General features: G+C 38.2%; 1 protein-coding gene across 1 annotated transcript; it reads left to right on the top strand.

Moving 5' to 3' along the window:
* Positions 1–198: 198 nt before the first annotated feature.
* Positions 199–11,353, top strand: qpct (glutaminyl-peptide cyclotransferase). Its single transcript, XM_059520855.1, has 7 exons — positions 199–357; positions 7,081–7,227; positions 7,299–7,580; positions 8,609–8,776; positions 9,495–9,594; positions 10,383–10,499; positions 10,582–11,353. The coding sequence occupies exons 1-7, from the start codon at positions 262–264 to the stop codon at positions 10,755–10,757; spliced, it is 1,086 nt and encodes a 361-aa protein (XP_059376838.1). The 5' UTR covers positions 199–261; the 3' UTR covers positions 10,758–11,353.
* Positions 11,354–13,965: the final 2,612 nt, after the last annotated feature.

The following is a 13,965-nucleotide window of genomic DNA, read 5'->3' as shown; positions in this document are numbered from 1 at the left end:
AGTCGAAGTAGTTAGTCTTCTTGAATATTAATAAAGCCTTGCTGACGTTGCTCGATAACGTTCCTTGAGCGCCCAGTCTTGTTATTCATGAGCCAAGCCCTCAACTTAGCAACGCCTGTCTTTCAGCAAATCATTTGTCCGAGCGTCACGGAATGTTATTAATATTCATGAGTCAGGCCTTCGCCATAGTAGGACTTGTGAATTGTTCTTGATCGGAGTGGACTGGAGTCTGGAGACCGTCGCGCGGACAGAACAGAGGAGATGGCCGGACGACGCTGGACCACGGGTCTGCTGGCTCTGATGGGCATCCTGGCGACACCGACGAGCTGCGACACTGTCCCGTGGCAGGAGGAAAAGGTACAAACCTCTACACAGCTTATGCATCTTTTAAAACCCTTGCTTTTTAAGAGAACTGGCATAGACTACAAGCTTCTGAGAGATGTAGTGTTTATTATTATTTATTATTCGTGTCGTGAATCTCATGAAAGATAGTGTGTCTGCCTTAAAATGTCTTAATGCATAACCTAATACAAATATAATAATTTGAATTCGTTATTTATTCATGCATCCATTCATTCATTGCTTAATGCATGTCCTCTTATATATATATATATATATATATATATATATATATATATATCAATTGACGTGTGACAGTGGTCACTTAATTAAACTGACTGAGGAAAGAAAGCTCGATTCATGATGCTCAGTCTGTCTCCTACTGTCCAGTTGCTATGGGAGCAGGATCTCTGTCATTGATCCACCAGAAGGAGATCTTAATATTTATAGATTTTCTATCTTTAGAATTAATTCCCTTTGTTCTTGTTCTTAAGATCTGCATTTGGGGGAAATGTCTTATCCGTATTTGTATGATGCTACTGTTTTACTAAAACAGATTTTAAGCGTGTTATCAGAAAACTGAAAATGGCGATTTATATTTTGAACAGACAACAAAGTGTAGATTATTTAATGTATACAGCCATCACATTGTGGAATAGGATCTTTTATAACTGTATTTTTCAACACCATGTTTACTTTTGACTGTTGTCTTCGCCGTGACATGTAGGCTATATAAATAAAAAAATAAAATTAAATAAAAAAGTAAATATTGTTTCAGATCATATTATTACAATGTATTAAAAAAATTTCTAATCTTGTCTGCCAGAGAGCTTCTCTTCTGTGTTGTTCATATCAAGCCACAGTCGTTGAGTGGCTTAATCAACACAAGCAGAATCAATAATCACAGCACAAGAATTGAACTTTGAGACCAAACATACAAAAAAACAAAAAAAAAACAAGTTGTCTTCAGAAGATCAATGTCACGTTTAAAGCAGAACTAGTTTGACTAGCTGTCTTCTATCCATTTTAAAATTGTTATCCATGAAAGATAATATAATCAAAAGCTATTCAGACTTTTCAGTCATCCTCTCTGAATGTGCTTCAGCTGTGTTTCTCTCTCATTTCAGAACCTTCTGTTGCCGTGTAGTTTGAACACATAATTATCCTCTAGACACATGCAGTGTATAATTTCTCATTCAAACAAGACTGTACTAGTTTGGGTGCAACATTACCATTAAGCAAGAGTATAATCATCTTCAAGTTTGTCTGACTGTAATAGGAGTCACTGAATTAGAATTCCATCTAGTGCAAGTCAGGTGTTCTCTTCAGCTTTATAAATGGAATTAGAGCAGACTTTTTGCTATGATTCATTATGAGTAAAGAACATCACAAATCAATTTCATTAAAGGCGCAATATGTAATTTTTCTGCTTTAAAAATAGCAGATATCACTATATCTATGTTATATATATTTTTTAGTTGTGTACTTACATTATCCCGAAAGTTTCCACCAACTTTCAAATCCAGAGAAAATTATAGTTTAATTAGAAGACACGGCACGTTTCTTTATTTCCGTTTTGTCGCCCGTCTATGGCGTCATATAAACTTTGACCCCTCTAGTTTATCTAACTTCCTGCGGAACCGCGAAATACAAAGGTGAACAGAAGCAAAGACGAGACGAAGAAGAAAAAGTAGTAGCTAGTCTTGATCGAGACTATTATATTTTATATTTATATTGTTTATATTCTTATTTATACTTCAATCAATAACTTAGTTATGGATCATGATTATGCTTTGCCTGCACGTTCTGTGAAGCGCAAACGTACGGGTGAAATAAATGACCTGGGAAGGTTTTGGGACAAGAGAACAAACAAGACACGGGTAAATATTGGAGTTGCATTTCCAAGATAGAGAGAGCTTCGTGACAAGCTGAAACTACAGAGAGATGTTTGCATTCTAATAAACAGGTATGCATCCATTCAGCTAACTGTATCTATCCGTATATTTTGTGAAACGATGATGTCTTGTGTAAAACGCAAACGGACTAGCTCTCATGTAGAGTATAATGTAAATCTACATGTGTTCTATATCTAGCTGGATAAAGTAGCTTTTTTTAACATATATTGTGTTTTATACATATATTACTACTGGCTAGATGGAATATTGATTTGATAGGGGTCTGATAATTCATATATCTCTCCGTTCGAAAAGACGTGATTGTCAAAATACTAGGCTGCTGCTGCTGTAGGTGAAGGGAGACCGCTGACAGACCAGGCTCTTGTCTTCATGACAACAATATCTATACTTCATGTTGAACATAAATATAAAGCCTACTGATAAAGGACACTGTCAACAGTATTGACAGCAAAATAGACTTATGTTTGACAGGTGCAATATTTGAAAATCGATAATTATTTATTTATTTTTTAAATTACATTTATATCTGAATTTATGTCAACCTATAGACTTCAAACATCAAAATGTAATGAATTAATATGTATTTGTGTACAAAATTACATATAAACATATTTTCCTATTATATTTTGCCTGGAAACGGTTCCAACACGCGTGCGTGGCGCGTGAAAAATAGGCGTCGGTTCTATTTCTAGCAAGCACGCGTTTTCCACGCGCCTTGAGCCGCGCGGCTCACACAGGCAGTCTGCAAGCTCTAACCTATTAACATGGGAGCCGAATTAAAAACTGACACGGCACGCAGCTGAGACGCTTGCGCCACACATCCAGTGTGTCGCCGGACTCAGTTAAAATGAGTGAGTAATGTGGGGAGCGACAGAGCGCGTGTTCCAACGAACAACAACTCCCATGAGCCTACGCTCTTTCCCGACGTCATCAAAGTACGTCTTATGTTATTATTTTGATTGATGACCCCTGGTGGCCAAAAATTCCATACTGTGCGTTTAAGGATGTCTTACCCCCAATTTCCACCAGATACGTAACGGCTGCGTTACGGCTCCGCTGCGTGACAGCTCCGTGTTCCGTCGTCCGTCAATACCCACCAGGTCCGTATTTGTTGCGGAACGGCTGCGGTCATGAATGACAGCTGACGTCACGATGCCCCATGTAATCTCGCGAATTCTGGTGTGATCGCGCGATATATAGTTTCTATAAACAGAACTACCAAACCAGGAACAGTTTTCCATCAGAAGGAGTATAGGATAGAACTCTTTTCTTTTCTCTTTTCATTTCTTTATCCATCGTGTCAACGGGGTTAAAACTTCAACAAGCCTGTCTCCGCCCATTATGACGTTTTCAAGGTGTAGTGTAGGGAAATATGAGCGCGGTGTATTTTTTTTTGAAAGTTAAACGGATCTTTTACTTTGTTTCTGGCTGTTCTGTTTTGTCACTCGACTTCCTGTCCTGAGTACTCTGCCCTGTAGTGCTGCGGAGCGCTCCGGCATCCGGCAAAAATAGAAGCTCTGCGTATCTGCTCCGGAGGGCTGCGGATCGCCGGAGTCGGAACGCAGCTGTAACGCATTCAGTGGAAATACACTCATTGACTTTAATGGAAACCTATTGACTCCGCCGCCGTGACGGAGCCGTAACGCAGCCGTTACGCATCTGGTGGAAATTGGGGGTTAGCCATCTTAAAGGGGTAGTCAGAAACATATATCCGTTCCAGATGTATATGACCTTCTTTCTTAAGATGAACACAGACAAAGATTCATTAGAAAAATACTCAATCTCTAAAATAAAATAATCATTCAGTCCATATAAGTGAACTGCTTCCCCCCAAAAAATGTATGGGCCTTTTAAATGAGATAGGACAGTAGAGAGATGACAGGAAAGGACCTTGAGATGAATCGAACTCAGGTCGCTGTGAGCACAGTTGCACATCGACACATTTCATGAGGCTTTTGGCGCAGACTGGCTGCCCAAATTTGTATGTCACATTTGATTGTCAGAGCAATGTTACAAGAGTGATGAGTGCACTAATTATATATCTACAGTCTATTAATTACTTTACTTCCTTAATCCTCGTCCTGTGTGAGACATAAGGCTGCAGTCTGTGAATTACTAGAGGGGATTTTATATTGTTAAGCCATTTGGTGGTGGCAAATAAATATATGTATGAGTCATTGAATGATTCACTCTGGGGGTTTTTGTTTGTTAGTTTTTTTTTTTTTTTGCAACACTAACTCATTCAAGAATGACACACCACTACTTTGTGTTGCTCAGAGGTGCAATGGTTTATTCTGCTCTGGGCCTATTTTGGCAAAGCGAAATGCACAAAACAACTGGTTTCTTAAAGCAATATTAAAGCAATATCAGACTATCCATCATGCACACAATCATAACTGTGATTACCTGCAGGCAAATCAGAGCTTTGCTGAAATCTGTAACGACAGTAGGCATGTTAACATGCAGGGCCGGCCCAGGCTCTGTTGGTGCCCTAGGCAAGATTTTTGGATTTCCTGTCCCCTACTAAAAAAATCCTGAAAATGCAAAACTTTACTATAATATAACATAACATAAATACTGATAAGTATTAACATAAATAAGTATTAAAAAAAATTGTGATAATAAACACAGTCATAGCCAAAAGTATTCGTAGTGACACAAATTTTGTGTTTTGCTAAATTTGCTGCTTAAAGGGTTAATTCAGCCAAATATTACAATTATGTCATTAATAACTCACCCTTATGTTGTTCCAAACCTGTAAGACCTCCTTGGAACACAGTTTAAGACATTTTAGATTTAGTCCGAGAGCTCTCAGTCCTTCCATTGAAACTGTGTGTACAGGTTACTGTCCATGTCCAGAAAGGTAAGAAAAACATCTTCAAAGTAGTCCATGTGACATCAGAGGGTCAGTTAGAATATTTTGAAGCATCGAAAATACATTTTGGTCCAAAAATAGCAAAAACTACGACTTTATTCATCATCGTCTAATCTTCCATGTCTGTTGTGAGACAGTTCAAAACAAAGCAGTTTGTGATATCCGGTACGCGAACGAATCATTCGATGTAACCGGATCTTCTTGAACCAGTTCACCAAATCGAACTGAACCGTTTGAAATGGTTCGCGTCTCCAATACGCATTAATCCACAAATGACTTAAGCTGTTAACTTTTTTAATGTGGCTGACACTCCCTCTGAGTTCAAACAAACCAATATCCTGGAGTAATTCATTTACTCAAACAGTACACTGACTGAACTGCTGTGAAGAGAGAACTGAAGATGAACACCGAGCCGAGCCAGATAACGAACAACAGACTGACTCGTTCTCGAGTCAAGAACCGTTTCTGTCAGACGCGTCCGATTCGAGAAGCCAGGAGCTGATGATACTGCGCATGTGTGATTCAGCGTGAAGCTGACTGACACAGAGCGTCTGAACCAAACTGATTATTCTGGTGATTGATTCTGAACTGATTCTGTGCTAGTGTTATGAGCGCGGGTAAACCGAAGGCTTGAATCAAGGGCAATCATCGCAAATGACGCCATTACGTGGAGCGCAAAAGAACCGGTGAACCGTTTTCTTCAACCTGTTTCTTCAACCGGTCAATCGAACTGTCCGGTACTGGTGATCCGAAAACCGATGCAACCGGTTCTTGACTCGTGAACGAGTCAGTCTATTGTTCGTTATCTGGCTCGTTATCTGGTTATATGGCATACCCATACCTTTCATTTCAATTTTGTGCATACAGTGGAAAATGACATACAGCTGTGACATACAGACATACTGTACTTAAACTTAATTATTTAATTGAATGCTAGATTAAAGTCCTAGTCGTGGACTTTTTCAAATGACATTTATACACTTTTTGGTGAATTAAAAGCAAGCATGTAACTGATATGGGCAAAATGATTTTAACTGCGTACACCATGCATAATTAATTATTATGATGTATTCTAATTATGTCATGATGCAGAAAGTATTTAAATTAGTCCAACAATAACATGTTGTCAAATCTTAAGATTTTTCATTGATGTCAATTTGATTTTATTCTAACATTAATTTAATCAGTTTGATGATTGAACAGTACTAAAATTATGTTAACTGTCAGAAATTATTTTGCTTAATATATGGGTGTAGGAGCGCACAATGGTCAAACTTCTGAAGAAACAGAGATCCAATTATAAAAAGACTCTGGTAAACATGCATATAGAGTATGTGAGTAAGGTGTTTTGAATCCAGACGAGAAGATTCAAAATTTCATACTAAGGTCTGTTTACACGATAATGATTGCATTTTTGTAGTTTAAATGGAGACGGGTTCGAAAATAAGTGTATCCTGTTCAAAGACTTGCACTTTCGAGTCCATTTTCAAAAGTTTGTGTTTTCAGGCCCCCAAAATGCTGTTATCTTGTAAATGATTTCAGTTTAATTTGGATTGAGCTCAGTTTAATCAGTTTATGTGTAAGGGTTTTTTTTTTAAAGTTGATTACTAATGGCAATCAAAGAGACTAACACTTACTGAGAACTAAAAGAGAGGGATTATAAAAAACAGTAAATGGGAACAAACATACACAAAGCAGTGTTGTAGTGGAGACCAGCTCAGTTCCATCCAAGTCAAGACAGAGACTAGAAGAAGGTTGAGTCCACATGCTCCCAAGTCCATGACAAGACCACAACTATGAAAATATGGACTGTATTCTTGGAAATGGACATGGTCTTGTCAAGGCCCCAGGAGCATGTTAACTAGAACTCAAGACTTGTGACACAAAAGTATGAATACACCACTGTGGAATAAATGAATGAATAAAGGTTTTTATTCTTTTTCACTTCAGCTGAAACATGAAGCGACCACACTGAGCTCCAGTGAACTGAGCAGTGTTGTATCTCGCACAGATCTGGACCGGATGTGGCAGAAAGACCTGAAGCCCATGCTTGTTGTCCGCTATCCTGGTTCAACTGGAAGCCAACATGTTCAGCAGGTCAGTGCTTGTGTATGTGTATGAAACTAAGTGTTAAATGTGACAGAGTGACAGAGTTTCTCTCTCTTTAGCATATTAAATCAACTCTCGGCTCGATGAAAGCGGGATGGGAAGTGACAGAGGATGCCTTCTATGCTCATACGCTTTATGGCCAACTTCCCTTTACCAACATAATTGCAACTCTCAACCCTGAGGCCAAACGTCAGTTGGTTCTGGCCTGCCACTTTGACTCCAAATACTACCCTTCACAGTGGGACGGGCGTGAGTTCCTTGGAGCAACGGATTCTGCTGTTCCCTGCTCTATGATTTTGGAACTGGCAAGAGCCCAAGATGATGAACTAAAGACCCTGAAGGTATGGCAATGTACACAGGAATTATATATATATATATATATATATATATATATATATATATATATATATATATATATATATATATATATATATATTTGGTTGCTTCATCAAATGCATTTTTATCTTACATTTACATTACATTGTTAACATTATCAGGTTTAGCTTTAGAGTTGTGTTCATCGTAGGTGGTGCATAATTTTTTCTACACAGCATTAACATTTTGTTTTAAAGTGTCATGTATTTGAATCACATTTTTGTAATGAGCCTCGGTTGTTAGTGAGATCAAAACCATGTCCACATGTACACAGGTATTTTTATAATCTGAGTTTTCCCTTCTTCCATTAAAAAAAAAACTCTGTCAACATGAAAATGCAAAAGCGTGCTATGAAGCACTGTCAAGAGCATGCCAAGCCAACAGGTGGTGATATAATCTAAACCATAAAGCCATGTTGGCCAATCAGAAGCCTGAAAAAGTTTCCAGTGGAGATAACCGCACAGACTCCATCCGACATCACAAGCCAAAAACTCCGTTTTCGCTGACTACATGATAATACTGCAACCTGAGTTTTTTAAAAGTTTGTTTTCAGTGATCTGCTGCTGCGTTTGAGTGGACAGGGCCCAAATCTATATTAAAAGCTAGATTAAGGTGATTTTTTTTAATCCCTAGCCACTTTTTTTCTTTTCTTTTCTTTTTTTCTTTCTTTTTTTTCTTCTGCCATGTTCTGTGTTCATGTAAAATGGTCAGTTTACTAAATTGTAAAAACAGAAGTTGCAAATAAATGAGCTTCGGCGTAATCAGGTGAGCTACCGTTAAAATGCCAGTAGTTAAGAGTTATTGGAGATGATGATCAGGAAAGGGAGAACTCATTTGAAAGCTTTATTGTACTAAATAGTAATTATCTTTTGCCATTACCAATCTCTCTTTTCCAGTTGGTTGCAGAACTTTAATTTGTGCTAGTCATGGTTATGCTGTATTCTGTAGTGTCACAGGTAGATGGCAGCATGTGTGTGTTTGCTCCTTCTCGCAGGATTCTGGGTCAGACTTGTCACTTCAGCTGCTCTTCTTTGATGGAGAGGAGGCTCTTTACCAGTGGACCTCTGAAGACTCTCTGTACGGCTCCCGTCATTTAGCTCACAAAATGGCAACAACAGCACATCCACCGGAAGCCACCAACACCAGCCAGCTCGACGGCATTGTACAGTTCTCTCACAAAGATTAATACATAAATATAGTTGACATAGCACCAGACTAATATAAAAATCACTCACTGTATCCTACTTTTTAGAATTTGTTTTTGAAGTCGTTTCAAAATCTATATGCTCGCTTTCTTCCTTGAAAAAAAAGAATTATTGCATGTCCTGTTGTACGATTTCTGGAACTTTGTGTATGGAACACACTAATTTAATTTAATTAAAATAATTTAATTTGTTATACACTGACAGGATGACATCTGTACTTAAGTAGATAAGATTTTTATTTTCACTGAAGAAAGATTTCTCTTACACAGCTATCTTTCTGCTGCTGTATCAGCAGATATATTTTAGATGCAAATGCACCATTCACCATGAGTATAGAATTTGAATATAGAATATAGTGCTCAATTATTTTGTATATGCAAATTGACAATCATGTACGCTCTCAGGAAAAGGTACAAAAGTGTACCATTTGAAAACCTTGTTTACACATAAACTACGCATATTGGTATTTTAAAGATATACTAGTTCCTGAAGTGTGCATATTAGTACAGTAACTTTTGAAAGGGTACTTGCCACAGTGACCGCTTTTGTACTTTTTTTTCCTGAGAGTGTATTGTAAATGTAAGGCTAAAGAACATGAATGCAAGCAAATATTGACAAACAACAAAACTGGTCTTAAACTGGTTGAAGTCCTTCATTCATTCAATTTCTCACCAGGATTTGTTTGTTCTACTGGACTTGATTGGAGGTCCAAATCCTCGCTTCGGTAATCAGTTCTCCAGTACGACCCGATGGCTTTCAAGACTACAAAATATTGGTTAGTATTTTTCTGCTAAACGAGAACGCTGAACGAGCGTGACACGCGGCTCGAAAGCAGCGGAGCTTTCATTATGCCACAGTCTAACTCTTCTGCTACTTCTGGTCATGCGTATGCAGGGGGGGAAAGCAGCACTGTTTTATCATACTAGATACGTTCGAAAGTTCTTTTATAATGCGGTCGTCACCGGTCTATTAAAACTCACAACATATTAAAGCGTATTTGATGTTTCCATGTTTTTTTACAAAACAAAACCAGAAATCGAGTCGTGTCACTAGTTTAAATCGCTTCTCTGTATTAAAATATTTCTCTGTATTTAAACATTCTTCGAAACATTTGGTATTAAATAAAAGTAAGCCATACAAAAATATATAAGACTGTTCTAGTGGTTTTTGAATATTTTATTAAAATCTTACATATGGTGCCTTTAAGGCCTATCTCACATGTCCTGTTCAGTCGTCTATGCATGACTCTACAAATGTCTTGAATTGAGAATGTACTATTTTTTTAGGAATCTCCATTGTCATATGATTACTTTTCCCCCAGTAACCAGGATTTATCTCTGTAACCCCTATTTGAATGGTGTTGAACGAAGCCGCTCATATATTCTGTTGTCTAATGAAAACACTTGCTTTTGCATCTACACTATTAGGTATCAGTATAAGTCCAAGACAGCCACCATATTGACTAGCACAACATAAACAAAAATTTGACCTTTTTAAAAGCAACAAATGAAGAATTCGAAATGAATTGATGCTGAAAGGAAATCTCTCTTTCGTGTTATCTAGAGCGTCGGATGCATATGCTCGGTCACCTAGAGAATCACCCTAACAAGGTTCAGTACTTCTGGCCTGGCCTGCATGTGGGGCTCGTTCTGGATGACCACATACCATTTCTCAACCGAGGTAAAAGACCCCTCTCTGAGATTTATGAGTGTTCATATAAAAAGCATTTAGGCCTTATGTATGTGTTTCTCTGCATACTTAGGGGTCCGGATTCTCCATCTCATTTCGACTCCTTTTCCTGCGGTGTGGCACACCTTTGACGACAACGAGGAGAACCTGGATCGAACCTCCATCAGCAACCTGAACAAGATCCTGCAGGTCTTTGTTCTTGAGTACCTCAACAAGAAAAGTCAGAACCCTATCGCTGAAGGCTCCTAATGTTCCCTAAATGTGCCATCATTTGCCTGTGTCATTTCTCAAGCACAGGAAACAATGGTGCGTTTGACATTTCAATTTAGCCAGTTTCAACATTTAAACAGTTTTTACCACACAATCAGTTTTTGTCACATTTAGCATTCATCTGTCGAGATTCTGTGAGTTCATTGCAGCTGGAGCTTCATCAAGGATCAGACTCGGTATACAGGGTCCACTGTGTCGGAAACAGTGTTTTCTTTATATGCGCTGTTTTTCGAAGCTCTATTCATGCCCCGGGACATAAATATCTACAGAATAAAGATTGGTACTCAATATATCTTATTTTTTTGCTTGTTATATGAATAATATAATTTATAGTAGCCTTATACTTTGTAGTCTTTTTTGACTTCAAATGTAAACTGTTTTATGAATCAATAAACATGTTTTATGATGCTTGTGTGAATCTGTAAGCTGCTGCTATTGTCATGTGTTCCTCACTGACCAGTGGGATCTTAAAGCTTTTATTGTAACTTTAAACATGTATCCATTTAAATAGCTGTTCATGGTGTGAAACAGCGAATAAACTGTTTACGAAGCAATGGTTACAACCAACTTGGGCTTCTGAGTGTTCATTTAGTTATATAAAACTTAGCCTGTGCATATGTACTTTTTACTGATTCAAGTTGATTTATGGTTTTTGTGTTTTAGGTTCACCATGTGAAAGACTATATATGCAGGAAGCTTCTAATGTCTATGTTTGTCTGAATCTTAGACTGCTTTCATGGATCTGGGTGCTCCCAGACACATGAACTTACACACCACATGTAACTCGGTGTAGCTGTTTTTATTTTATTTTTTCTCTAGAATCTCTATCTTACTATCACTCTCTGTTTTTTAAAGTGTTTTTCACAAGTTCATCAAACAACCGCAGAAAGAATATTTCATCAAGCACGGTGAGTAATGGCTTCTCCTGCTATTGTTATTTGCACCTCTTGCCACATGTACAGTTTATCTATCAGATGAGGGATTCCCATGTGATAAATGCAGGGAAATAGTTAGGCTGACAGAGAAGATTTCAGAATTAGAGACACGCATCCAAACTTTAATTGAGGACAGTAAGAATGTTAGGGCTCTAGATACGGCTTTGGATGCGTCTAGCTCAGGGATTCCTGTACATTGTTCAGTTCCGGCAACAGAGCCCCTGCAGCAGGGCAACTGGGTGACGGTGAGGCAGCGTAGTCGTGGGTCAAAACACCGCTCTTCTGTTCCGATCAAAACATTAAACCGGTTCTCCCCACTCAGTGATGCACCCACTGAGAAACCTGATGAAAGTGCTCTAGTTATTGGTGATTCTATTGTACGGAACTTGATTATAGAGACACCAGCCACCATAGTCAAATGTTTACCGGGAGCCAGAGCGCCTGACATCTTGGCAAATTTAAAAGTGCTGGCTAATGCTAAACGTAAATAAAGTAAGATTGTTATTCATGCCGGCGCTAATGATGTTCGACTTCGCCAGTCGGAGATCACTAAAAATAACATTAAAGAGGTGTGTGAACTTGCAAGCACGATGTCAGACACAGTAATATGCTCTGGTCCCCTCCCTGCTTACCGTGGTGATGAGATGCATAGCAGATTGTCATCACTCAATGGCTGGATGTCTAAGTGCTGCCCACAGAATAACATAGGTTTCATAGACAATTGGACGAGCTTTTGGGGCAGACCTGACCTGTTTAAAAGAGATGGTCTTCATCCCTCCTGGGGTGGCGCCACTCTTCTCTCTAGAAATATGGCAAATAGTCTTAGAGTTTATGCTTGACTAACTGGGGCCCAGGTCAGGAAGCAGACAGACTGGCTAAACCGACCGTCTGCTAGCTGCCTCCCGTCACAGAGGTCAGCTAATTCTCAGCACATAGAGACTCTTTCACCTAGATATCACACTATAGAGACTGTGTCTGTTCCCCGAACTAGAAAAAACAAAAAACATCCAAACCAAGTTAAGATTAACAATTTAATTGAGGTTCAACAAATAAAAAACAGAAGCAATATGGATAAACAATTGATAAAGCTTGGCTTATTGAATATCAGATCCCTTTCTACGAAAACACTTTTTGTAAATAATATGATCACTGATCATAATATAGATGTGCTCTGTTTGACAGAAACCTGGCTAAAACCTGATGATTACATGACATTATTTTAAATGAGTCCACCCCCCAAGATTACTGTTATAAACATGAGCCGCGTCTAAAAGGCAAAGGTGGAGGTGTTGCTTCAATTTATAACAACGTTTTCAGGATTTCTCAGAGGGCAGGCTTCAAGTATAACTCATTTGAAGTAATGGTGCTTCATATAACATTATCCAGAGAAACAAATGTTAATGATAAATCCCCTGTGATGTTTGTATTGGCTACTGTATACAGGCCACCAGGGCACCATACAGACTTTATTAAAGAGTTTGGTGATTTTACATCCGAGTTAGTTCTGGCTGCAGATAAAGTTTTAATAGTTGTTGATTTTAATATCCATGATGATAATGAAAAAGAAGCATTGGGATCAGCATTTATAGACATTCTGAACTCTATTGGTGTTAGACAACATGTTTCAGGACCTACTCATTGTCGAAATCATACTCTAGATTTAATACTGTCACATGGAATTGATGTTGATAGTGTTGAAATTATTCAGCCAAGTGATGATATCTCAGATCATTATTTAGTTCTGTGCAAACTTCATATAGCCAAAATTGTAAATTCTACTTCTTGAACCATCACTTCTACCACAAAAGACTGCTTTTTAAGTTATCTTCCTGATGTATCCAAATTCCTTAGCATATCCAAAACCTCAGAACAACTTGATGATGTAACAGAAACTATGGACTCTCTCTTTTTTAGCACTTTAAATAAAGTTGCTCTTTTACACTTAAGGAAGGTTAAGGAAAAGAGTTTGACACCATGGTATAATGAGCATACTCGCACCCTAAAGAGAGCAGCCCGAAAAATGGAGCACAGCTGGAGGAAAACCAAACTAGAGGTATTTCGTATTGCTTGGCGGGAAAGTAACCTATCCTACAGAAAAGTATTAAAAACAGCTAGATCCGATTACTTTTCTTCTCTTTTAGAAGAAAACAAACATAACCCCAGGTATTTATTCAATATAGTGGCTAAATTAATGAAAAATAAAGCCTCAACAAGTGTTGACTTTTCCCAACACCACAGCAGTAATGACTTTA

The sequence above is a fragment of the Carassius carassius genome, chromosome 32 (assembly GCF_963082965.1).
Source record: "Carassius carassius chromosome 32, fCarCar2.1, whole genome shotgun sequence".
In the NCBI taxonomy this organism is placed as follows: domain Eukaryota; kingdom Metazoa; phylum Chordata; class Actinopteri; order Cypriniformes; family Cyprinidae; genus Carassius; species Carassius carassius.
Note: the sequence above shows the minus strand (reverse complement) of the source record. Positions and strands in the feature narration are given on the sequence as shown.

Coding starts and splice junctions, on each gene's coding strand:
- qpct (XM_059520855.1), top strand. CDS start 262: ATGGCCGGACGACGCTGGACCACGGGTCTGCTGGCTCTGATGGGCATC. Junction 7,228..7,298: donor GAAGCCAACATGTTCAGCAG/GTCAGTGCTTGT, acceptor CTCTCTCTTTAG/CATATTAAATCAACTCTCGG. Junction 8,777..9,494: donor CCAGCCAGCTCGACGGCATT/GTACAGTTCTCT, acceptor ATTTCTCACCAG/GATTTGTTTGTTCTACTGGA.